This window comes from Juglans regia, chromosome 7 (assembly GCF_001411555.2).
Source record: "Juglans regia cultivar Chandler chromosome 7, Walnut 2.0, whole genome shotgun sequence".
Lineage (NCBI taxonomy): Eukaryota > Viridiplantae > Streptophyta > Magnoliopsida > Fagales > Juglandaceae > Juglans > Juglans regia.
In genome coordinates this window covers 7,235,268-7,260,399 of record NC_049907.1, presented here as the reverse complement: position 1 = coordinate 7,260,399, position 25,132 = coordinate 7,235,268, and the positions used below count along the sequence as shown (strand labels likewise).

Here is a 25,132-nt window from a genome sequence, read left to right as displayed (position 1 = left end):
CTTAAAAATTTTAACCTCCGGGTTCACAGGCTGAAGTTTTCAGATCCATTACTGGCGATGAAGAAAGTCATACAGAGTTCCAATTGAAGTGCTATGATTATTTTGGTTACAGTAAGAAACTTACTCTTTAATTTTTTTTATTGTATGCTTCTTCTCCTGTTATTTGGTTTGTTTGTGTTATTATCTTCTTAAGCATGTTGAGCGGTTCGTATTTGAAGATCATGCATTATAAATAGGCTTTAATGCATTATAATATTATTACTTACCTTTCTCTTTAAATGATGGTTTTTACAAAGGGTGTATGAACTAGGTAGTTGCTATATTGGTACTTTTTTCTTGTACACTGTAGTTTCATCACCTGAAATATTTTTCAACTAAGTTAAATTTATATTTCTTCTTGTATTCCTTCCGTTGGTGTATACATGTCAAGATGCTGCCCACAATTATGTGGGAGATTAAATGTGAACTCGTTTTGACAGGCACATCTACATACATCCATCATGCGAATGTAATTGCTTTGTCCAAGGTAGCTGCAATATATATTCACAAACGTGCGTTTCTTTTTTTGTTATCTGTTGCTTCCTTGTAACCTATGCATCATTCACAAACATCTTGTTAATGTGCATGCCTAGTTTGAGTGCCTGATATGTTGTTTGTTATGACAGCTGACATGCTTAGTGCTACCCCATGAACATTGTAGTTTGCTGCAGAAAAAATCGATATGGAGCACAGATAAAAGTCTTGAGACCTGCTTATCTATGGAAAGTATATTAAACTTGGAGCCAATAGAAGTATGTTGCCCAAACATTGTTTGAGAATGTTCTCTTTCGATGTTGAGTTATTATGCTTCTGTGAGCATTTACTGATTAATTTTGTTGCTAATATATCTTGTTCACTATTATTACAAGTACAATATGCTATTGTCCTTTTATATGCTTAAATTCCTTCCTTACAAAGATATAATTACTTTTAAAGAAAGTTAATAAATTTTACGTAAAATATATTATACTTCTCAGACGAATATAACTAGTGGATATATATAGTTTTTAAGGGCCATAAAAAGAGAAAATCCTGGAAGTAGTAAATACTCAACTCATAACGCCTTCAATTCATGCATGGTTGGCCAGCTGCAGGACTCTTGTCATTCAGAATGGCTAATTATCCACCCTTCTTTTCTTTAATATTTTCTTCTCTTTTGCCACCAACAACCTCAAACCAGGCTTTCACAGTTCTACACTCATTGGTCTTCAATTTAGTCATTGCTGCGAATTGTAGATGGCTTTCCCAGGAATAGACTATGTATGGCCAAAGATGGATCGATATAAATTGAAATAAGCTGGAATGCTCCAACACAAGTTCAAGTGCACCAAGATGATTGACACAGGCTGAAACTTGTCCATTTTAATCTCCAGCAGTTGTCTATAGTGAGCTAAAATGCTATGAAATAAAATTGATGCACAAAGTATTTGGCAAAATATTCTTATTTATGTTCCAGAAATTCTTTTATGTTCTAGGAGATGCTTTCATATGCCCATATGGAGAGATTCTGAATTTTTGGTTTATGCTAAGATTGAATTCCGTGCTCATTTTTTTTTTTTTCCCTCTTGAAGGTAGATATATTTCAGGGGATCAACTTGCCAGATGCACCCAAGTCTGAAAGGGTTTTCGGCGGACTACTTATTGGACAGGTAAGATTAAGCTGATTTCCCTTTTTCTTTCTGAGCAATGTTACACAACCTCCCCAACCTCCACACACCACATTTTTTAAAATTTTTAATATTTTTTTAAAATTTTATTTTGAGTTTATTCTTTTAAACTAATTCAATTCTTCTATTCAGTATTCAAGTATTAAATATTTGATAAAAGAAAAAAATAATGAAAATTAAAAAAAGTGTGATGTGTGGAGGTTGTGTGAATAGTAGGAGGTTGTGTAGATTTTTCTTTCTTATATGATTTATACAGCTGGAGTATTTTTGTAAAAAAATAAAAATCTCCAGTTAGCACAGGAATTAAGTATTCACATATTGTTACAGCCTGTACTAAGGCAGAATCTTCCTCTTATCTATTTGCACATATGCCTATATACACATCTCATCAGTGGTGAATTCCCCTCGATCATTTGTCTCTAGAAGTTGAGAAATTATAACTTTCTTGTAATGATCTATAAAGTTGAATGGTGAACATGTCAATGTGTGCTGGAATATTATTTTTCAATGTCAACATGGTGATTGATCTTGATATCATCTTTAGAGAACTTTCAAGATACTCCTGGGCATTAGATTGACTTCCATTATTTCAAATCCATCTTCTTTCTTGTCTTGTTTTGCTCAACCAAAAACTGTAGTATATCATATTTCTTTCTGCATGATTTCAGGTTAAGAGCTATAAGAATATCCATCCAATTGTTATCACTTAATTACATTTTGGGTATAGTATCTGCAGCTCAATATGTTATTTTATACATATAGTTTGAATTGAGTTGGACAGGGATGTCAAATGCATGACGAAACTAACAATAGATGCAGCTTTTTTACAGTCTTTAAGATGATGTGTGATGTGCAGGCACTGGCTGCAGCGTCAAAAACTGTTGATTTTCTAAAGGTTGTCCATGGTTTGCACGCGTATTTTCTTATTGGCGGGGACTTTGATGGTAAGAATATTTCTATGAGCTTGTGGTGAACTTTTGTGGAATAATGTTTCTTTACAATGCTATCATTTCCTGTACTTATTTTGTCCATCAATTTTAGGATGTCCCATAACAGATGTCTACTTTCCTGAATCCATGAATACATTTATATGACCTACTGAAAGTACCCTTATTTTTTAATTAGAATTTATTGAAATAATAAACAAAGTTGAGGTAGTTTTGCAGAGTAATAAAATTATATTTGCATGTGAAAACCATAGATGATGTTCCCTTGAAAAGTTAGACTTTAGAGATGGACAGACAAGATATGTGAACAAGGGGGTGGCGATGTAGCTCTAGGGAGGTTCTTGGTGTCATGTCTGCTTCTTAATATGGAAGATGAGTTTAATTGGGCTTTCAGAGGGTTGTCTGGTTGTATGATGACAGATTGAGTAGTAGTTTATGAAGAAATAGATGGTAAGGAGTGGCTTGGTGTTTGGTGGGGGCTTTTGAATTGAAATCTTGTTGGTCTCCCTTTAGATGGTGGTTTGTTTACTTGGTCTTATATTATGGATCAACCTTCTACAAGTTAAATTGATCATTTTTTTTAGTGAGAAGAGTATTGATCAGACGTAATTCAACAACTTTTTCTCAAACTGATGTTTGATCATTGCCCTATTCTTTTAGAAGCGGGTGGTATTATGGGAGGTGAAGGTGCTTTCAATTTTGAAACTTGTGGCTTAAAGTGGATAGTTTTGTTGATAGAAGTCCAAAAATTGGTGGACTCGATGCATATAGTTTTGTGATAGATAGAAAATTGAAAGCTCTGGAAGTGGATTTAAAGGATCGGAACAAGCAGGGATTTTGGAGAGGTAGGGTAAATAAAAAATACTTTTGAGTTGGATCATGGGTTTAAACATCGAAGGAAAGAGGTTGACTTGTAACAGGAGAATATATTAGAATAAAAAATCACGGGATGTGGGAAAGAAGAAAGGTGATAATAGATAGTACTAGATTAGTTTCCTTGATTAGCTAATTCATATAGCAGGGTCAAACCACAACGGAGAACAGGAGGTTAAGGATTTGGTTTTTGTTTGTGTGGGAACCATTATAAAGAATCAGTCTACTTGTTTCCAAGGGTAAGGTTGCAGTTCCCTTCTATTGATTTGGCCGACAAGTTATCTTTGGTAATATTTGAGAAGGAAGAAGTGTTAGGAGCTCTCAGTGATATGAGAGTAGATAAATTTTGGGTTTGGATGGGCTCACCATGGCTTTTTTCCAACATTGTTGGGTGGTTGTAGATGGAAATGTTGTGTCCTTCTTTAATAAATTTTGTAATATCTGGAGGCTTGAGAAGTCTCTAAATGCTTCTTTCGCTATTCTGATTCCTAAAAAAATTGGTGCTATGTCATCAAACATTTGGCCCATTAATTTGGTAGGGAGTATTTATAAAACTACGGCAAAGGTTCTGGCTAAAAGAATGAATATGGTGCTGGAGAAGTTAATTTCAGGGTTTCAAAATGCTTTTGTGGCAGGGAGACAGACCTTGGGTTCATTGCTTTTTACAAATGAATATTTGGGGCTCAAAAGTCACACTGCCAGATTGATTTCGAAGTTAGATATTAAAAAAGCTTCTTCATGTAACTAGGATTGCTTAGTTTATTTGTCAAAGAGATGGTGCTTGGAGAAACATGGAGGGAACATGATTGTTTCGAGCATTTTTACCAACCCCTAGGGGTTGGGGGGTTGGCTTAAGTGGTAAGGGCCATGTCTAATGCTCTCTCGAAGTCGAACGTTAGAACAGTTTCTAGGGGTCATTGGACTGGAGGACTTTCTCATTGAATTAACCGAAGTGCATTTTTGGAAAACTCCTTGCTGAGGGTCTGTGCACCCCTGGGATTAGTCAGAACTTTGATCCCGGACACCTAGTGTTGGGGGTAAAAATATCAGGCCCAATCCATTGGCTAGCCCTCATCAAAAGTAGGAGGGAATAGAAAGGAAAAGAGGATAAGACAAGGCAAAGCGTCAGGGCTCGGGAATGAAGTCAGACACAAAGGGAGATGGTGATGTGACATAAAGCTGACATTCCTCACCAACCAAGACCTCAATAGAGGGGGCTTTCCTACCCAAAGGAGAGGGGACGATCTAGGAACTAAGATTTGATGAGAGAGAGAGAGAGGCTCCTGGGCGACTTTGGCTGGATCACTGAGAGGGCTTCTTCAACCTCACCGCGAGAGACTCCAAAGATATGATCTACTCTAGGCTAAAGGGGTCACTGACCCCATTGTATAGTGAGATGCGAGAGATTGTACAATACTCCCATTATAGTGGATTTTTCCTCCAAATGACCCTTGGATGTAAGCTCTATGCCAAAACACGTAAATCCGTGTGTCCCCCCTTCTCTCTTTATATTTTCTGTATTCATTTATCATTTACTGATATGGATATACGTATGGGCACTGTACGGACTCCCCCAAACCTCCATTGTGGTCTCCAAACCGTATCCTCAACGCCCGAATCACCATCATGGGCTGGGGATGATTCTTTCTCCTGTTCCGGCTTGTTGGCCAATTTTTTTCCCTAACACTTGGTGCCAATTAAAAAACAGTTTTTGTTTACTCTACACTTCTCGGTGTTGATTAATTTCGGCCCATCCAGTATTTCTTTTAGGTAGTTCAGGCAATGGGTTCCATGATCTCCCATGCTTTTTAACTTGTAATGGTGAGCCAGAGAGGGAATCTGCATGGGTTAAATTGTTCTTGTAGGTTTGGAGATATTCTGGAATTGGTAGGCATCATTTAAAGTAAGGCCAGTGGATGATAGAGTTGGTGAGGGGTATTCATGGGGGTAGTATTTATAGAAATATTAGGACAGGCTAGGGGAGGTTTGTAGACTGTATTGACTTGGCCGTAATGGTGTAGAAGAGTGTGTTAGCATGCTGTTTGGTGCGAGGATTACATCTGAAAGTTGTTTCTCAATTTTGTATTTATTTACTGTGGTAAAAAATGCTCCTGTAAAAGTGTTGATCATCTGATAGAATTAAAATTGTTCTGACGGCTAGTTAATCAACGGAAACTAGGGACTGAGAAGGAGAAAAGATGTGAAACAGAGAGAAATCAACCATTTTCCTCTTGAAAGCGTCAATTTAAGTTATTTTTTATGGAAATATTTAACTTTCACTTTTAGATATGATTTTGATTCTAATTTGAGTCAAATTTTTTGCAAGAGTCTTATTTTATTACGTATTTTATTTTTATGCAACAATTGGGATTTTTCCTTTTTCAGGCAAATTTCTCATTATCTCAAATCTCCATAGCTATTTGAGCTGGCCCTTCGTCTTCTTCTTCATCTTCTCCCAATCACCAATCTTGGCTTTGCCTTGTCGTTCCTCAGACCGCTTTAATTGCTCCCACCAAGCAGATGCTCAACCCTTCAGCTTGATGAAGACCATTTTGACCTTCATACGATCTGGGACATTCATTTTGACCACCAAGCAATCGATGTAACCCTCATCATCTAAGAAGATTCAATGTTTATTCTTTATATGAGCTATTAAAAGGTTTGAGTGAGTGCAGTTCCTTGGACGGATATTCAGTGTTGCAAGGTTCCTAATAATGCTAATGCTAAACTCTCTCTCTCTCTCTCTCATATGGACAGGAGCTTTAGAGAAAATCCTGACACTACAAAATCCCAATAAAAGAACTTTATTCTAGTAGATGAGAGTTTATGTGTAGTGTAATTGTGGAACTGTGAATGGGGATCATTTGTTGAATAATTATGTAATAGCAAGCAATCTGTGATCTTTTGCCTTTACTGTGTTTGGAATCAAATGGGTGGTGCCAAAGAAGCAAATTGATCTGTTGTTTGAGTGGGCTAATGGTTTTGGAAAGTAAAGGAGTTCTAATTTTGGCAAGTTACCCCCCTTTGATCAATGCGGGTGATGGGAAAGGAAATAAATAACTTCACATCTAGTGGTGAGGAGTTATCGATTATTATTGACTTGCAATCAGTGTTTTGGAGATCTTTGTTAGAGTGGTCTGTGTGCTTGGCATCCCTTATACAATTACATTTGTAGATTTTATTGCAATTCTTTAGGAATACTTCGTGTACATTTCGAGTGCAGATACATGTACTCCCTAATCTAGCTAAATTCTAACATATAGTTGTGAGAGAAAAATTTGTTCCCTACCACCTTCAGACTAGACTTTATAATAATGAATATTTTGGACGTCTCTATCTTTTAGATTACCTTTTACCTTTTACATTGTTGAGAAAAGGAAAAAAAAAAAAAAAAAAAGGAGCTTTGGTAGATTCATTGTAAGACTTTTCTCCCTTCTATATTGCTCCCTTTCATCTTAAGAAATACACAACTAAGACTTGATAGCTGATTCAGCGGAAAAGCGATTGGACGTTCCTAGTTGGCTCCGTATCTAGTTTAGTCCCTGTTTCAGAATTTCTTTTTGTGTTTAAGCATGCTTGTCTTTGAGCCTCTTGTTGTCTCTATGGAAATCCAATATACTTTTGAATGAATCATAATGAACTAGAAGTATGAACAAACTACGCTTTTCAAATGGTTTTTGTGCTTGTAGTTTGCATGTGAAATTTCTTATTCAGCAGGTTGTATATCTATGCACTGTCGGTATATATACTGTTTCTGCTACAGGAATTAATGATATATCTTCATAATTTTAACCCACTGCTTAAATTTATTTAATAAAGATACTACAAATTTTCAGGTACCTTTGTCTATTATCCTTTTCATCGAATATAACAAATAAGTGGGACAGTCATTAATGGTATACATATGCTTTTGTAGAGCCATTTATATATGAAGTTCATCGGCTACGTGATGGAAAAAGCTTTGCTACCCGAAGAGTAGATGCAATCCAAAAGGGAAACATGATATTCACATTGCTCGCTTCATTTCAAGTACGAATTTGGTTGCATTATTTTGAGTTGGAGTTGGAATTTTGACCTGCAGTTCTAAAATCTTATGAACATCATGCACTTTTCTTGCCTTTGATATATTACCAGTTGCTAACTTTTGGAATACTGGTTTGGTGGAGTAGGCCCTTTCGGAGTTTACAAGTATTGAGGAGTGTGTTGGGGAATTTATAGTGGCTTGGTGTAAGGGCAAAATCTGGTTTGGTGGGATAGGCATTGGTGCACTGGTGGTGGTTTGGTGCAGGTGCGTCTTTGGGCTTGGGCTAGGGCTTTGTTAGGTTCATTTTCCTAGATGGGTTTATCTTTTTTTTTGCTCCCCAACTAGGTGTTTTCTCTTGTATACATCCAATGTACTTGGCTATGCCTATTGGCATTAATAAATTTTTACTTATAAAAAAACAGTTGGAATACTTGAATTTGGCTGTAATTGTAACCGAGGTCTTTTACAAGAGTTTATAGATTGAACAGTATGACTAGAGACCCATGTTGGATAGACTTTCGTTTGATTCTCTTTATGAGGATGGGAAGAATTGTTTGGAGAGAAGATTTCAGGATAGTGAGGTTTAAGAAGTGGAGAGATCTCTTACTGCTAATAAAGCCTCAGGTCCTGTTGGTTTTTCTTTGACCTTTTTCCAAACATGTTGTGAGATAGTCAAGGAAGTCATTATAAAGGTGTTTCCATGCTAGAGTAAGCTTGTTAGAAAATTTAATGCAACTTTTGTTGCTCTTAGCCTGAATAAACCAAAGGCCATTGATGTTAAGGATATTCAGCCTATTAGTCTTGTTGGTGGGTTTGCAAAATCATTGCTAAAGTTTTGGAAAATAGGTTGAAATTGTTGTTGGAGAAGATTATCTCCAATCTCAAAACATTTTTGTCAAGGGGAGGTAAATATTGGATTTGGTACTCATGCCGAACGAGTGCCTTGATTCCAGATTTCAATTTGGAGCACCTAGAATATTCTGTAGGCTGGGTATAGAAAAAGCATATGATCATGCTAATTGGGATTTTCTATTGTATATGACGAGGATGTGTGGTTTGGGGGAGAGATGTTGTGGTTGGATAGCTTTCTGAAGCTCTATGATGTGTTTCTCGGTATTAGTGAATGGCACTCCTAATGGGTTCTTTAGTATTTCTCATGGTTTATGTAAGGAGAATCCATTATATCCACTTCTTTTTTGTCATTGTCATTAAAGCTTCGAGTAAAATTATATCGGCAATGGTGGATGTGGGTTTACTATTGAGCTTTTCTATGGGACCAAGGGCTGTTGATGGGCTGGTTATTTCTTCATCTTCTGTTTGCAAAAGATACATTAAGTTTTTGTGAGGGGATTCCTTATCGTCTTTGCTCATTGCAGTTATTATTTAGAAGATCAACTCGGAAAAATCCAGATCGGTTCCCATTGGTTCTATAGAAAATGTTTATAGCTTGGCCACTATCCTTGGGTGCAGGTTTCTTCATCCTCCCGTTGGTGTTGCTTTAAAGGCAAGATGTTTGTAGGATGATATCATTGAGTTGGAGCATCATTTGGCAGTATGGTAGCAGCTATATTTGTCTAAGGGGAAAATAACAACTTTGATTAAGAGCACTCTATCAAATTTACCTACTCATTTCATGTCACTGTTTCCTGCTCTGGTGGGTATTATTGCTCATCATTTGGAGAAGTTGTAGAGGGACATTTTGTGGGGAGGTTTAAATGATGAGAACCCATTTCCATTTGGTAAAGTGGTCTATTGTGTGCTCTCCAATTTTCGAGGGAGGCTTGGGCTTTAGAAACCTTATCTTGTTTAATAAAGCTTTATTGGGAAAGTGGTTATGGTGCTATTTTTTTTAGAATGTGAAAATTATTGTAGGGTAGTGGTGGATGCGAAATACAGGTGTGAATGGGTGGTGTTCTCTTGCAGTTAATGGTTTGCATGGTGTCGGTCTAGAATATTTGGATGGGTTGGGAGTTCTCTCTCTTTACCAGATTTGGGGCGGGGATGGTTCTAAGATAAGGTTCTGGCCTGATGTGTTGTGTGGTGAGAAGGCCCTAAAGGTAATCTAGTTGGAGAACTTTAGTAGGTGGGGAGGTGGGGATTATTGCTTGGTTTTTGTGATATATTGTACTCCATATGATGGAGAAGGGATGGGGTGGATAGGCTTCATTGGACTCAGTCAAAGCGAGTGGACTTTTGATGTTAGATCATTTTAAAGAGCATTATCTCCTCATGGTAGTTTCTCTTTCCTTGGAAGGAAATTTGGAGGAATAAGGCTCCACTGAGGATGGCGTTGTTTGTTTGAACTGCAGCACTTGGGAAAATCCTTATGACAGTCATAGAAAGAGTCAAATTGTAGTTGTGCATTGGTGCTGTATGTGTAAGAGAAATGGGGAGACATTTGACCGTCTTTGTTTCATTGCAAGGTTGCAAGTGCTTTAAGGAACACTATTTTTGGATGGTTCAAGCTTAATTTGGTTATGCTGTATGGAGTGGAAGACCTTTCGTTATGTAGGAGAGCAATTTTGTTTTCTAAATGGGGCTACCATATGGAAGTTGATCCCATCTTGTGTTATGTGGTGGGCATTTGGTGGGAAAAGAAAGAGTGAAATTTCATGGATTGTGAGGAAACGGTGGTAGAAGTAAAGGACATTTTCTTTAGAACTCTTTTCTTATGTATGATTGCCCAATCTTGTTCTTCTATTTCTAGTAATCAGGACTTTTACTCTCTTTTTTTTTTTTACTTTTTAGCTTTGGTGGAGATCCTGTATACTGCACGTTTTCCTGGATTACATACTTTTTTATTATCAATAAAGCTTAACTTAGTTCTCAAAAGTAAATAAATATAACCAAGTTAAATTGATTTTGCAGAAAGAAGAAGAAGGGTTTGACCACCAAGAAGCAACAATGCCTGCTGTACCCCCGCCAGGGATGGTAAATAATATGCACTTTCCTTAGTGTTTCCAGTTTATTTCTGTAGTCAGTATTGATTGAACTTTGACTTGCAGCTTTGGCCAATGGAGGAGGTTCATGAGAGCTTCCTTACCAATCCACTTCTTCCAAGGTAAGATTATATAGTTAACTGCTATTGCGCTCTATTTGTAAATTGTTATATGATTGTTTTCATGCTGATGTGCATGTATGGATGGGTATAACCATCATTGTAACTTGGCTATGCGACAAGCGAAACTGTTAACAATACCCATGTGTGCCTTTGCCACTGCTTATAACCTTTTGAGTTTACAGTGTTGGACATGCCTTATTCTTTTAAGCCATACAGTCCTTGTTCAATTGAGATTTTGGAAATTAATTGGAGAAATTTATACCGTGATCCAATAAAGTGTGAAGTCGATTGTTGGTTTTCATTCCTCACTCTCGTATGGGTGAACTTTATAATGAAATTAAAAATATAGAAGTTCTTTACTTCACATTTTGTAACTTTTGGTTTTGGTATAAGGCTACCCCTGTTAGCAAGCAAAACCATTTTACGATTTTTTTTCTTCTTTTAACTAAATTATGATCTATATGGGAATTCACCATTCCCCTGGCAGCAAATATATACTTAAAGAAGGATGGTTAGGGATGACATGAATGTTGGCTTTCACTTGACATGCGCGGCTGCAGATGGGACACTGGCAACTAACATATTTGTCCACCTTTACTTGCTTTGGAGATGAGAGAGACTTTTGCTCTTTTTCTTCTTATTGCTATGCTTCCTCTTTTATACTTGCTGTCTACTTGGGCTGCGGCCATCCATACTTTTAATAAAATTGCATTAAGTATCAGAAGAAGATACCTATAAAAAAAAGTATCAGAAGAAGATGCTATTTTGGTATTGCCACATTGACTATTCTATTATCCATGCTGCATGGGAGTCCTAGGATACACTTGGGCTTATTATTATACCTTCATAAACATGAAGAAATGTTTTTCCAAGTGCATATAAATGCATACCAGCCTTTTGGTTGGTCTAAGTCTCCCACATTCTTCTGAGATTCATATGTTATGTGGATGCAACCTGGGAGCACTTGTCCATAAAGTGGCTGTCTGCTCCACTTTTGGAAGAACCATTTCAACAATTCTCAAATTACAGAATACCTTCCTAAAGCATGGTGTTCCTCCATGTTAAAAACAAAAGACGCATGCAAGCCTGCATCAATAGAAACAAACATTCAATAAATGTGCTTTCACGCATGTTGGATACCACTCTGATAAGCTTGTGAGCCTCCTTTAAAGGAAATCAGGGTAGGCTGCAGGTGCTTTGCTAAAGCCCAAGAATGAAGGGAACCGCAATCATGTTGTAAATTCTGGTTCATCTGGCAGTTACGCACCGAAAAGTTTTGCTTTACATATGATCTGTCAGCTTTGGTTAAAGTGAACTTTTTAATGCTATCAATTCTATGCTTCTATTTTTAGAAAATGAAAGAGATTGATATTTATTAGTAGCCTTTTGCTGTTGTCTTTACCTTTTTTTTTAGTTACTTCATTGGATTCCCCCCCTTAATGTGCACTTTGCCTTTATTATGCAATTGGATGGTTTTTCCTTGTTACTGCACCTTAAACATTGTATTTTGATTGTGATCTTAACAATTGGATCTCTAAAAGTTTATTTATGGATTTGAATGTAAAACTCTCATATTAAATAACTAATTGTAGTTTTCGTGGATTCAGGACTTATCGGAACATGGTGGCGACAGGAAAATATATCCCTTGGCCCATAGAGATACGTTTTTGTGAGCCCAGCACTTCAACATATGGGATTAAATCTCCTCCAAGGTTATTCTCGTTTAATGTGTTAGATAATCATCTTTTTTTTAGGGCTGAATATGCACCTCACAAATTCCAGAAATTTGTTTGGTGCATATCCTTGTTTACATGCCACATCCTACCGTGTTTACTGTATTGCAGTTTGAGGTATTGGTTGAGAGCAAAGGATAAACTCTCTGATGACCAGGCTTTGCATAGGTAAGCAAGCCTTTTTACAAACTTGTATCCAAGTTTACTGGTTGATTATGCTATGCTTGGATTAGAACTAAGCGGGATGAGTATTTGTGTTGCTCATGCGATATGGTCCATTGTCCTTTTGTCTGCTTTGAGTTTGAGGAAACCTTTCACTGTCTTGATAAAAAAAAGATTTTGCTAGAGTGTATTTTGTCAACCTGCCACATCACATCTCTGTTTGACAATTTACACAATTGAATTGCTAGTATACCATGTGAACTTGATTAATAGAGGCCATGATGATCTATGATTAAACGAATAATTCAGATTTTTTCTTCTATTTATAATTTATGATTACCTGGACTACCCTCTTCATCAGATGATTAATGACGTTCTGGACAAAGGCTCTTTTTACTTAGCTTTATTTTTTCTATTATTTTTTCTTAGCATTCTGTTTTGGTTGCTTGCAGATGTGTTGTGGCATATGCATCAGATCTAATATTTCTTAATGTAAGTTTGAATCCCCACCGTAGGAAGGGTTTGGAGACGATTTCTGCTAGTCTAAACCACTCGTAAGTATCTCCGTCCTACCAGTGTAACGAAGTAATTAGTGACCAAGTTATTTGACAAATGTGTAAAAAAAATTTGAGAACATGTTTGTATGCAGTATGGGCCTGGTTTTAGATTTCGCATGAGAAGCACAAAGTTAAGTGAGGCTACTGTTTCAGTCTGAGAGCTGCTTACTCTCTGTAGCCATTATTTAAATGTGTTTCTGAATGGTTTCACTGCTCTCCTTGGGGTGTTGGGTGGGTACCCATATCTGGCCAGCCCAGCAACCCCGCCTGGGACCCATGCAGGATGGGGCCGGGTGGCTAAGTTCCACATGCGACCCTCCGCCCAAGGGGGTATGGGGGGTGGGGTGGCCGGCACCTCACCCACATAATTTAAATGTGTTTCTGAATGGTTTCACTGCTCTCCTTGGGGTGTTGGGTGGGTACCCATATCTGGCCAGCCCAGCAACCCCGCCTGGGACCCATGCAGGATGGGGCCGGGTGGCTAAGTTCCACATGCGACCCTCCGCCCAAGGGGGTATGGGGGGTGGGGTGGCCGGCACCTCACCCACATAGGGTGGGTAGCAGGCCTATCTCTCTCATTTGTCAGAAATGATATTTCTGGTCATGACTTGGATGTATCTCTTGTTGGCAAACTATATTATCTTAACATACATGTAGTATATGCGTTTGACTTCATTGGCAATATTGATTGAAGAGTATTTTCTTTGCCACATTTTTTCATTAACTATCGTAATTTGTTTTCATATTTCCTTTTCAGGATGTGGTTCCACCGGTCGGTCAGAGCTGATGATTGGATATGTTTTGTGGTATATGTCTCGCAACGTTTAGTTCTCATGCTTAGATTTGTTGAGGTGCTAATGCGTCTAGTTTTCTTTTTTTCTTTTTTAGATCTACAGTCCTGTTGCCAACAATGCACGGGGCTTTGTTTCGGGCCAAATGTTCGATAGAAAGGGAGAGGTAAAGACTTGATTACAAATTTATAAGAAATGATACTCTTTCATCTTAGATTTTATCATTCCTAATCACAATGGTTATATAACATTATTTTAAGTCATTGATATATAACACATTTTAAGTCGTTGAATAACATTGTTCATTTGTACTTCTCTCCTTCCAAATGAATCTTGTGTCATCAACTGATTTTTGCATGTCTTAATGGCAGCTTCTTGTATCATTAACTCAAGAGGGCCTAATTAGGAAGGATAGAAGTCCAAATCCACCTGTCACATCGAAGCTGTAAACTGAGCACCTGTACGTACAGGAGAGACCTCTTACTATGTATCTCTGTCATCTTCACTAGTTTTAAATAGAAGTCTGGTCACATGTTTTTCAAAAATTGCTCCCTATAATTGTCTTGTTTACGGCTTCTACTTGTCGTTGTCTGATGGCTTGTGGGTGACTTGAGTAGAGAAATAGTTGCAGATTTAGTTCTGCACACCGTGCTCAGGGGGGAACCTTACGTTCTCCCATTGTATTCCAAGTTGTAATGGTAACTAGGGCTCCTGATTCCACCTAGTGAACTCATCCTTTTCATGTTTAATGAAAAGGGTTGTGTTGATTTTTTCTCTTAAAACATTTTTTCAATCAAGAAACTACTGAGTCTCTGGAAGCTTGTTTGAATCCATATAGTGCTTTTGTGAGCTTAAAAACATGATTTGAAAAAAAATATAATTTTCAAAACCTATATGTTGCTCAACATATACCTCATTTATAAAACTATTTAAGAAAGCACTTTTTTAAAATCTGTTTGAAAAAGTTTGAAATCTTTATAACAAGCATACGCAAGTAACATTCGAATAGCTTCTAATCTCAAGACCAATGCATATGTCTCATCCTAATTTATTCATTCTTTTTTATTGAAATCTTGGGCTACTAGTCGAGCCTTGTTTCTAGTGATGACTCTAGACTCATCTCTCTTGTTTCTAAAAACTCGTTGTGTTCCAATAATACTATGAATTTTGGGTTTAGGAACAAGTATCCAAACATAATTTCTTTTAAATTGATTTATCTCTTCTATAGAATCCAAGATTCATCAATAAGTACTTCATCAATATCTTTAGGTTCAATATGAGATAAACAAAAAAAAATCAGTAATTTCTAAGAAGTAATTACATCTTGTGATAGTTCTCCTAGAATTTGTTTTGTTGGATGATCTTTCACAAGTTTTCATTGTTTGGTTGCGTCTTGCATTAAGTTTTGATAATTTTGTTGATATCTTATCTTGGACTTCTCATGTGGTGTTCTCTTTATTGAGTTTAAGGCTCTCTGTGTTCTTTATAAGTTTCGTTTCTTCATCAACAGATTTCAATTTTACCTATCCCTATGATCTTTCCTTTTGAGTTGTCTCCAAATGTCACGAATCCTCCATCTTTGAATGTAAGAGCAATAAACTTGGTTTTATCTCCAATCATGTGTCTTGAGCATCCACTGTCTAGAAATCATTTGTTTTTGCTTATAAAGGACTTTGTACATACCTACAAAATCAATTAAATGATTTTTCTTGGTACTGTCCTTCATTTATTAGTATTAGAAGAAACAAAGGTTTTTAGGTACCATATGGTCCTAATAGTCATTGTACATTTCCTTCTAATAGGACAAACATGATAATTGTAATATGATAATTTCTATTACAAAAATCGTATATGACTTGTGATGTATATAAAGAACTTGAGTAATTTTAATAGTTGTTTGAAAAAAATTATTTTTATGAAAAGCGTTTTCAGTACTAGACTTGATTTAGAAGATTTATCAAAAAAGTTTTTCTACGGTTTGTATTTTTGTTTTGGCATATATCCCAAATCTGCTTCGTCAAAAGCACATTTTTTATTTCCAATAAATTTTTCAAATTTTTTTTTTCCGTTAGTAAATTTTTTAACAATCTTTTCAATCTGTCACCTTCTTCAACTCATGATTTTCATTTTTCGAAACAATGTTTTCTTTTCTTAAAACGTCAATTTCATTTATTAAAAAATAATTTTTCTTTCTCAAAATAATATATTTGATACCCAATTTCTCAAGTTTCACATGTAACTCTTCAAAAGTATTATGCAATTCATCATATGAAGTATTTTCAATTGAAATATTGTCAAGATTTGTTACCTCAAGATCATCTTTACAAATAAGACAAAGATTTGTCATTTCTTCATTACTTGTATCGATGTGTGAGCTACTTGAATCAGCATCTCATGTAACTTTTATTCATTTCTTGTCCTTATTTCGATATTTATTTAGTACAAGAGATTGCCAAAAATGACTTGCAACACAGGATCGCAAAGGAGGTAATATTGCTTTTGTTGGGTGACGGTGCAGTAGTGTTACTTGAGTCTGATGGCCTTCACAAGAGTGTGTAATAGATTCGAAACTATTCATACTTGTGAAGGAAGGAGGTCTGCTATGTATTATAGAGAAAGGGAGGAAAAAAGAGCATGAGCTAATGGTGGAGTCGAGCACAATTCAGTGGCTTGGGAAAACACTGGAGGAATGCTTGAGAGGGGAGAAGAGGGAGTTTTATAGCACCACCAGAGAAGGATATCGTAGCTTTATAGCACATATATGCTCGAATAGATGTGGAAGGTACATGGTGGTTGCAGAATATTGTGAGGGGGAAGAAGAAGCTTTATTTTCATACCTGAAGGGGAGGGAGGGAGTGGGTAGAGGAGGCTGACGGAGGCTTTGTGGGAGTGTTTGTAGTTAGGGAGAAACAGGGGAGGCCCTCTCGAAGGAGCCCAGCTGAGGCCATAGAAGGAGGTGGAGAGGCGTTGGACCACCATGGTCTGAGTTGGGGGTGATGGTGGTGGCTGGTGCACAGACAGAGATTTGCATTGAGCCCCTCTAAGTGTACGAAACGTGGGCTCTGGCAGGGAGGCTATCGGACAAGCTGAGGGGGACGTATGTGTTGGTGGAGATGTAGGGCCAGTTACGGCAACTAAAGTTGGAAGTGGCAGAAATCCTCTATTGTGTTTGGCGTAAAAAGGAAGATGATAGAGCTAAGGATTTCATAGGAAAGAGGCTGGGCTTGCAAAGGTCCATTCAGGCCCTTCCCGTGCGTTTTAGTAAGTACAGGGGTGAGGGATCTCGTGCGAATGGGCTTCTTTGGAGAAGATTAATGGTTGTAAAGCAAATCCCTCGGGCCGTGTGGTTGGGCCGCACTTCACGGGTCATAGTGAAACTGGACGTGGAAAGACACACGGGACGCAGCCCAGGGCCCAACGTCCATGGAAAGAATGCCCTGGGGCTTCTTCCAACGGCAACTCTCATGTGAACCCACCAAAGACCTCGCCGCGACGCCCGTAGACGGAGGTGGAACTGCTAGTGGGCAAGCAAAAAATGCGACGGTGGAGCACTTCGATGATGGCCCGCACGTGGTGGGTGCACGAGTTTCAATGGTATAACAAGTGAAGGGCTCCCCGACACCTTTGGGAAGGGTTTCTCCAATGGATGGTGGCCAGACAATGCCGATATGGTGCGAGGGTGTAGCTGTGACTATGGCGAACCTTTCAATACTGGTCCTTAAGGACCCTGAGCTCGATTTGGAGGATGGGGAGAGATCTGACAACCTTGTGCACTCTGATGGGAGGAAAGGGTGTCTATCTGTGTACCTCGAGTCTAGGCCTTGGGGGAACACATAGGATTGGATGAAATTACTATGGTGGTGGAGACTCGAGGTACACAGATGGACAACAGGGAGGTTGAACCTATTCCCTTGAATTTTATGCTGCATGTTCATCCTGAGGTGTCGGATTGGGTCATGGATAGGTTCAAAGAAATTCAAAATTTTGTGGGTTTGGAGTGCGAAGGTTTCAAGGAACAGTTTATGGCCTTGCTTACAACTATTGAAGCGAGGCATAAACAACAAAGAAAAGATAACTCCAAAAGACAACGTGAGCTCAAAAGGTTGACATGGTTGATGTGCCAGCAGGGGCAAGTCGAAAGGGAAGGGGAAAAAGGCATTCTCCCAATAAAACCCAAAATTGTGTCATGGAATGTCTGCGGGCTCAACGAGGTCAATAAATGTTTGCATATAAGAATGACTTTCTTGTCTCTTTTGTGCCCTCTTAATTAGGGCATATAGAGGTTTCTTGTATTTATTGGGCTTTGCCTAATTCTTTGATCAATAAATTTTGTTTACTTATTATAAAAAAAAAAATTATTTAGTATAAGACATTCTGCCTTACTATGTCCAGATTTATTGCATTTGTAACAAGTTAGAGAATTATTTTTACTAGGTCTTTCTTGAAAAACCTTTAGAGGGTTTCCTTCAAAAGCTTTTATCAAATTTAAGAAAACCTCTTGTTAACATTACAACTTCTTTGTCTTTGTCATCATTTTCCTTATATTATTCGTTCTCGCTTTCACGTGGAACAACTTCAAATATCAAGTTTTTCTTTAACTTTCCTCCTTTTTCTCGTCTTTTCTCTGTGTACGAGTGATAGTGACCCGATTAGTTCATTCATCCCAAGTTTTGTAAGGTCTTTCGCTTCAAGAATTGCCGTTACTTTTGGTTTCCAGTGTTTTGGCAGAGAGTTTAGAATTTTCCTTGCCAAGAGCTGCTAAACTGTTTATAGTGTACTTTCAACTTATCTCAAATTTTCTTTGCCAACTTGGAAGCCTCTATTGAACTCATCCCAATCAAGAGCACTTCTAATCGTCGTTACATTCAATTGAAGAGATATTTATTGTCTTCATTATCCAAATCTTATTCTTCTTTTATGACATTTACTCTATCAACAATTTTTGTTGGGATATAAAGTCCTTTTATATTGCATCTCCAAATTTCTGGATCTTGAGCCACAAGGAATATTCTCTCATTCTAGATTTTCAAAATGTGTAATTGTTTCCACAAAATGGTGGAGTCTAAGCAATGGATTGACCTTCACCAAATGTAGCTAAAATGTTAGCCATGAGATATTTAACTCAAACCCTTGCTCTAATACCAATTATTGTCCAGATGACTAACCAGCAATAAATATTAACAATTATAAATCAAATAGACAATATAAAATGTGAATACAATGGTAAAAGAGATGCAAACTCAATATTAGTCTCACTGACTACGTCCTCGCCTCAAGCTATCCCTTGAAAATTTTCAAATTCATTATTCAACCTCCTTTAGGTAGATAGAAACTTATTACATTTTTTAGCAACAATGAATTTGTGTAGAACACCTACAATTACAATCGCCTTACGACTGGTGATTCAGCTATTCCCAGTGTAGAATTCCTACCACACTCAAAAGGAAATGAAATGAAATGAAATGAAAACCGTACAACACAAACTACATCTCTCAAAATGAACAAATGTTAAGGCATTGGCTCAATGCTTAGAAAAGCTTGTAATTGTTGTGTGATTTTGAAGATCTCAAATGAGCAATCTCTATACATGTTCATTTTCAAATTAAAAACAAAAAAAGTTTCAAACAAAAGTTTCTTTCTTTCGTAATTTTCAAAGACAACTCATTCATTTTTCAAATTTTTTAAACAAAAGCTTCTACATTTCTAACCTTTTTGCACATGTCGAGGAGAATAATTCACTTTTCAAATTTCTCAAACAAAAATTTCTACATTTTGTATATGTCAAAAAGAACATCAATCACTTTTCAAACTTTTAAACATATCCTACACATGTGAAAAATGACAATCAATCACCTTCAAATTTTTAAATTTCAAACTTTCAATCATATCATGCACATGTAAAAAATAACAATCAATTATTTTTCAAATTTCAAACTTTTAAAAATATCACGCACATGTGAAAAATTCAAAATGATGATGTCTCTCATGAGAAAATATTCTTTTTTAGCCTTAAAGCCTTTTTGAATTTTGAGAGAGATGTACATATAAATAAAACTCTTAGAGTAAATTTTGTACATCTCTCTTCCAAAACTCAAAAAATGATTAAGGCTCATAAAAGAATCTTTTCCATCAAACATCAAGTTGCACATATGCATGATATATTTGAAAATTAAAAGTTTGAATTTTAAATTTTGAAAGATAATCGATTGATTGTAATCTTTGACATGTGCATGACATGATTGAAAGTTTGAATTTTGAAAATTTGAAAGATGATTGATTGTCATCTCTCACATGTACATGATAAGTTTGAAAAATTTGAAAAGTGAGTGATGTTCTTTTTTACATATGCAAAAGGTAGTTACTTTTGTTTGAAGATTCTGAAAAGTGATTGATGTTCTTATATATGCATAAAGTAGAAAATTTGGTTTGAAAATTTTGAAAGGTGAGATTGATGTTGTCTTTTAGAATTACAAAAATGAGAAACTTTTATTTGAAATCTTTGAAAAATGAGTAATGCTCTCCTTTTCAACATTTGAATATTTTGAAATTAGAAAAGAAAGTAGTTCACTTGAAATCTTCAAAATCACAACACTACACACATCAACTACAAGCTTACACTTTCAATCTCTCTGCTATAAGCATTGAGCCTTAACACTTGTTCATTTTAAGAGAGATGTAGTTTGTGTTGTACTTTTTTATATAAATAGTAAAAGGATGTGTTAACCCCTTATTGAATCATCACTCGTAAGGTGATTCTTTAAAGCGATATTGAGGCAAGGGCGTAGGCAGTGGGACTGGACCTCATTAAAATACTGAATTTGCGTCTCTCTTACCCTTTTATTTACTGCTGCTTAGTTATTTTATTCACAGTTTACATTGAGCAGTTGATTTATAATTGTTAATTTTTTTAAAACAATAAAATTCATCCTCCTCTTGGGTTAGTCATTTGGGCAACAGTTTCAACACACATATTTCCTCATACCTTACAAAGGACATCATACCCCTCGTCAACAAAGCCCTCGACTATGGTGCGGATCTCGCTAAGGGGTGCCAATTGCCTAACTCCGTCAACAAGGTGTCCTCCCATTGTTGCTCCATTTTTCTTTGGAGTTTTGTCTTTTCTTCTAAGACTTCCACTCCACCTCCTTAACGCTCCTTGAAATCTCTCTCCTTTTCCTCTGTAATCCTCCATTTTGGTTGGGGTTGGTGCTCGACCACAAAGGGCTCCAGTTCCCCATTTCTTCACATCTCCACAATCTGGTTCTTAAGGGTATAACATTCCATTGTGTTGTGACTTTGTGTCTTGTAATAGGTGTAGAAATCATTCGATCTTGGCTCATTCTTCTCTCCTTGCACACTTGTGTTTGTGTGCACAGCTTGCTAGAGCTCTAGCATTTCTTCGGACTTTCGTCTTGTCTTCTCGGACTTCCCACTCTCCTTAGCGCTCCTTGCAATCTCTCTCTTTTTCCTCTCTAGTCCTCCATTTTGGCTGGGGTTAGTGCTCGACCACAAAGGGCAGCTCCCCATTTCGAGTGAATGCCTGCAATGCCTTCTCTTGCCCTCGGTCATCTCGTTCGTATCTTCTTCTTCGATCATCCTTCTGTCGCCTCTCTCTTTCTCATCTTGTCAACTTTTTCCCTTTATTCTTTGCTCATCAACATCCCCCCTTTTTGCGGCTCAATCAGTGCTCTCAACATTGACAAGGTCGTCGGCCTAGTCCATGAACTCTCTCACAAAGTCGCTGGTGTCTTTTCATCCTGGTTAGAGTTCCATCCTCACGTTGCTTCACTGTGAGAAGGTGGTTGGCCTCCTTCTCCTGTTGGCATGAACTACATGAGGAATTATTGACCTAATTCATCAAAACTAGTAATCAACCTAGTTCACAGGCTCCAAAACTATCCCCTAGTCATCCCCTCGAGGGTCAAGAGGAAGGCCTTGTATACTATCTCTTCAGATTCACGTTACATCATCGTGAGGAGGTAGGCGGTTGGCCTCCCTCCTTCTCTTGTCGAACTATGTGAGGAATTGTAGACGCAATTTGTAGATGCAATTCATCAAAACTCGTGTCGACCCGATTCGCAGGCTTCCCTAGTCATCCCATTGAGGGTCAAGGGGGAAGACCTTGCATGCTATCTCTATAGAGAGCCCCTGCAACGTCAAGTAGCTCTAGGTGCTCCACGAGGTTCTTAGACCCATTGTAAAGATTCATTTGAGGAACCTTGAACTTTGGGTTAGAGAGACCATCATCTCTGATAAAAGGAAAATCTTAGGCAAATAATCTACTGAATACAACATACTCGTTCTCTTCATCATTTCCTCTTATTTCTCCATCAGTTCTTTGAGGTTGTCTTGTATCCTCTTCTTTTCATCACAGTTGTCTTGGTCTAGCCCCCTTTCACTTTGAGTCTCTTCATCATGTTGTTGCTCACATCGAAGATCTCCCCTCCATTGACTCGGCATCCTTATTTTTTTTTTATATATATCTCGAGGAACCTCCCCAAGGTAGGGCCCTTCGAACCCACCCATGCAAAGTAAACTTCGGTCCCGTGCACCACACCCTCGAAAGTTTTCCTACACAGAACTGATTAAATCGCTGGCTTTTCACCAGGGGGTGTGGCCCCTAGAGATTATTTGCACCCAAGGGGATTTGAACCTTGGACCTGGGGGGAGCATACCCTCAAGCCCAAGGCCTTTACCACTTGAGCCAACCCCTAGGGGTTATGGCGTCCTTATTCTTAAAGTCTTGTTTCAACTCCTCGCTTATTTACGTTGGAGCGCTTCCATAGCTCAGGTCATTTGCTGCAGTTTCTCCTCCATCTCTGAAAACCTCCTATCCATCGATTGGCTATGTGCATTTCCAATGTGGTTGTGTGTCTAGATCTCTTGGGTATGGGAGCGTGTGGTTGTCAGCATCTAGATCTTGTCTCGGCAGTGGATTTTCAGAGGAAATTGTCAGTATCTCACAGACGAGACCAAATGCTAAGACAATTTTCTACCATTCCGACCCAACCATAGGCTCTACCGTACACCACTTGTGAAGCCAAGAGAAGACACTGGATGATTCTAGTGGGAAATACCTCTGATGCCTAAAACATATTTTTTGAGAGTTTACGTTTTACTTGGAAGCGAAATTATAGAAGATGAAGTACAGTCTTACCGGAAGTATCCTAACATAATACGCCTCTCATAGGTGTCCTACCGACAACCTCAACTAGCAACTTGAGTAGGCCCCCACAATAAAAAAAAAATATTATGACTCTCAAAAAAGAAATTATATGTGGAAAAAATATTGGCTATATATAGCATAAAAGATGGAAAAAGTTTTGCCTAAAAAAATCAGTAAATATAAAAGTTTTACTCAAAAAGATCTTGAATATTTTTTAAGAGAGCATGTATCTAGCTCGTCAAAAGTTGTTCCCTACCCAGGTATAATCCTCAGCTTTGGATGCGAGGGGCCTCTTTCACTCCATTTGAACTCCCCGCCTAACTACTTTATCCTGCCATATTTCCTACTCATGGCATGTCTTTAGAATCGTCCAAGGAGTGTAAGGCCACAAGTGCCTTCTCACGTGTTTTCCCTTCGTCACCTTATCTGCCTCTCCTCGCCTATGCCGCATGTTTTTCCCAAAAACATATATGATTCTATAAACCCCATGCAAGTCATTCAATGCAATCGATGTCAAACTCATAAACATTCGTGTGACATGATCAAAGTGGCATATGTTCATCATCGTCTCTCCCACACCAATTCCTGAAGTAATTTTGCCTAAAGTCTCTCCATTATAAAATCAATGGTCTTTTACATTATTTACAACATTATAAAAGACAACATAGAACTTAATTAATTAATTAGTTACTTGTAGAGACAGACATTGTCCCTCAACAAATGTAACACCCATCTTATTAAAACCTTAGAAAAAAAATTGAACCTAAGTCGAATAGTCATATTATTCTTCTTTTACAAGCAATTCTATCTTTATTTTTTTCTTTGTTTAATTCACAAGTATTAGAATTCCATCTTCCCTTGAAGCTAACATCATATATCGAAACAATAACGTTGTATTAGGACGGATCCCTCCTCTGCATTCCAATTCCAACATGATCTAATAATCCTACCTCCCTAGCTATCCTACAAAAAAGCCAATTTCAAAGAACCACCCTTTCTAATACTAGTAAAAATACATACGAGAGATTTTACCTGGTCAGAAGTGGCCATAGAATTAGAGTTTATGACATCCACTTTCACTGAATACTTGCAATATGAAGACAAAGTTGTGACTGCAAGACAAAGATGAGACAAGCCCATAAGTATAACTGATTCCAACAAAGATGAGACAATGTTGTGACTGTAAAATGTTTCTCTTTAGTTTTATAAAAATTCCAAAGACTCATTCAGAATAAAAAATAAGCTCTCACACTTCCACTTTGGATCAAACAATAGTCACAGGCTAACAATTCCTTGAAAACATAAATTCACACCTAACAATGTATTGGATTGTCGAGATAAATTAGAGTACCTAATTATTCAAATTATCCAGAAATCACACAAGAGAGTAAGAAACCCACAAAAAGATTAAAGAGAGAGAAGGGGAGCTAAAGAGAACCTTAAAATAATTATACACTAATTCTATCAAAAGAAAACCCCAAGAGAGAAGGGGACAAAGTTCCTTTTTAGTTAGGAATACCAAAATACAAATAAAAATGATCAAATGTTTGAAACCCACCCTCTGTTCAGTTCTCAGAAAACCTAACCTTACAAAAATTTAAAAAAAAAAAAAAAAATTGTTTAAAAAGTCGGTTCCTTGTTCCTTGTTGGCATTGAGGTTCAAAGGCCAGTAACAGTGAAAACTGAAGAATTAATTAAACATCTTCTTTCACGAATCAAAATACTTCGGATCCAAGCTTACCCGACCCAGCGCCTACTGTTCCTCCCCTTCTTGCCCTTGCTTCCCCAATGCCTATTCTTCGACGGACTTTTCCAGCCTACGCTTCTTTGCCAGTTGTATACAAAGACGTAAATCCAAGAAAAAGGTACTGATTAAGAAAAAAAAGGGAGGTGGGGGGGGAGATGCTTGTTTGTTATCATTTTCCCATGGGAAAAAATTATGTATAGGAAAATTCGATCCCTAAAACTTTGGATCAAAAGATTCTTAACAAGAAAAATCATACGTGTGTCAACGGAGACCCGCTGCCTGTGTCTCCTTCAATGCTGACCACGGCCTGGGTAAAGGGTGGAGGAGACCCACCATGGATGAAGACCCCCGAGTCTTTGAGAAAA

At 37.5% G+C, this 25,132-nt stretch overlaps 1 protein-coding gene and 1 long non-coding RNA gene across 8 annotated transcripts in view; one reads left to right on the top strand and one right to left on the bottom strand.

Annotated features, from left to right (window-relative positions):
• LOC109003575 (acyl-CoA thioesterase 2-like) overlaps positions 1-14,636 on the top strand; it is a 20,987-nt gene extending 6,351 nt beyond the window's left edge. For 3 of the 4 annotated variants that reach the window (XM_035691641.1, XM_035691639.1, XM_035691638.1), the window contains 14 exons: positions 30-111; positions 480-526; positions 666-791; positions 1,611-1,688; positions 2,563-2,650; positions 7,443-7,555; positions 10,419-10,481; positions 10,556-10,611; positions 12,219-12,323; positions 12,456-12,512; positions 12,959-13,060; positions 13,821-13,869; positions 13,952-14,020; positions 14,226-14,636. In XM_035691641.1, the coding sequence (XP_035547534.1) occupies positions 30-111; positions 480-526; positions 666-791; positions 1,611-1,688; positions 2,563-2,650; positions 7,443-7,555; positions 10,419-10,481; positions 10,556-10,611; positions 12,219-12,323; positions 12,456-12,512; positions 12,959-13,060; positions 13,821-13,869; positions 13,952-14,020; positions 14,226-14,303 (1,113 nt within the window). In that variant the 3' untranslated portion in view covers positions 14,304-14,636. The remainder of the gene's footprint in view (positions 1-29; positions 112-479; positions 527-665; positions 792-1,610; positions 1,689-2,562; positions 2,651-7,442; positions 7,556-10,418; positions 10,482-10,555; positions 10,612-12,218; positions 12,324-12,455; positions 12,513-12,958; positions 13,061-13,820; positions 13,870-13,951; positions 14,021-14,225) is intronic. The other variant, XM_035691640.1, reaches the window with a different exon arrangement.
• Positions 11,378-25,132, bottom strand: LOC109019623. Of its 4 annotated transcripts, none has more exons than XR_004801888.1 (4): positions 25,024-25,132; positions 24,762-24,888; positions 24,053-24,132; positions 11,378-11,697 (listed from the first exon to the last, which is right to left on the bottom strand). It is a non-coding gene; the product is annotated as an uncharacterized LOC109019623 (long non-coding RNA). The 4 variants fall into 4 exon arrangements; XR_002000800.2 differs by lacking the exon at positions 11,378-11,697 and adding an exon at positions 23,632-23,983; XR_002000799.2 differs by lacking the exon at positions 11,378-11,697 and adding an exon at positions 23,632-23,978.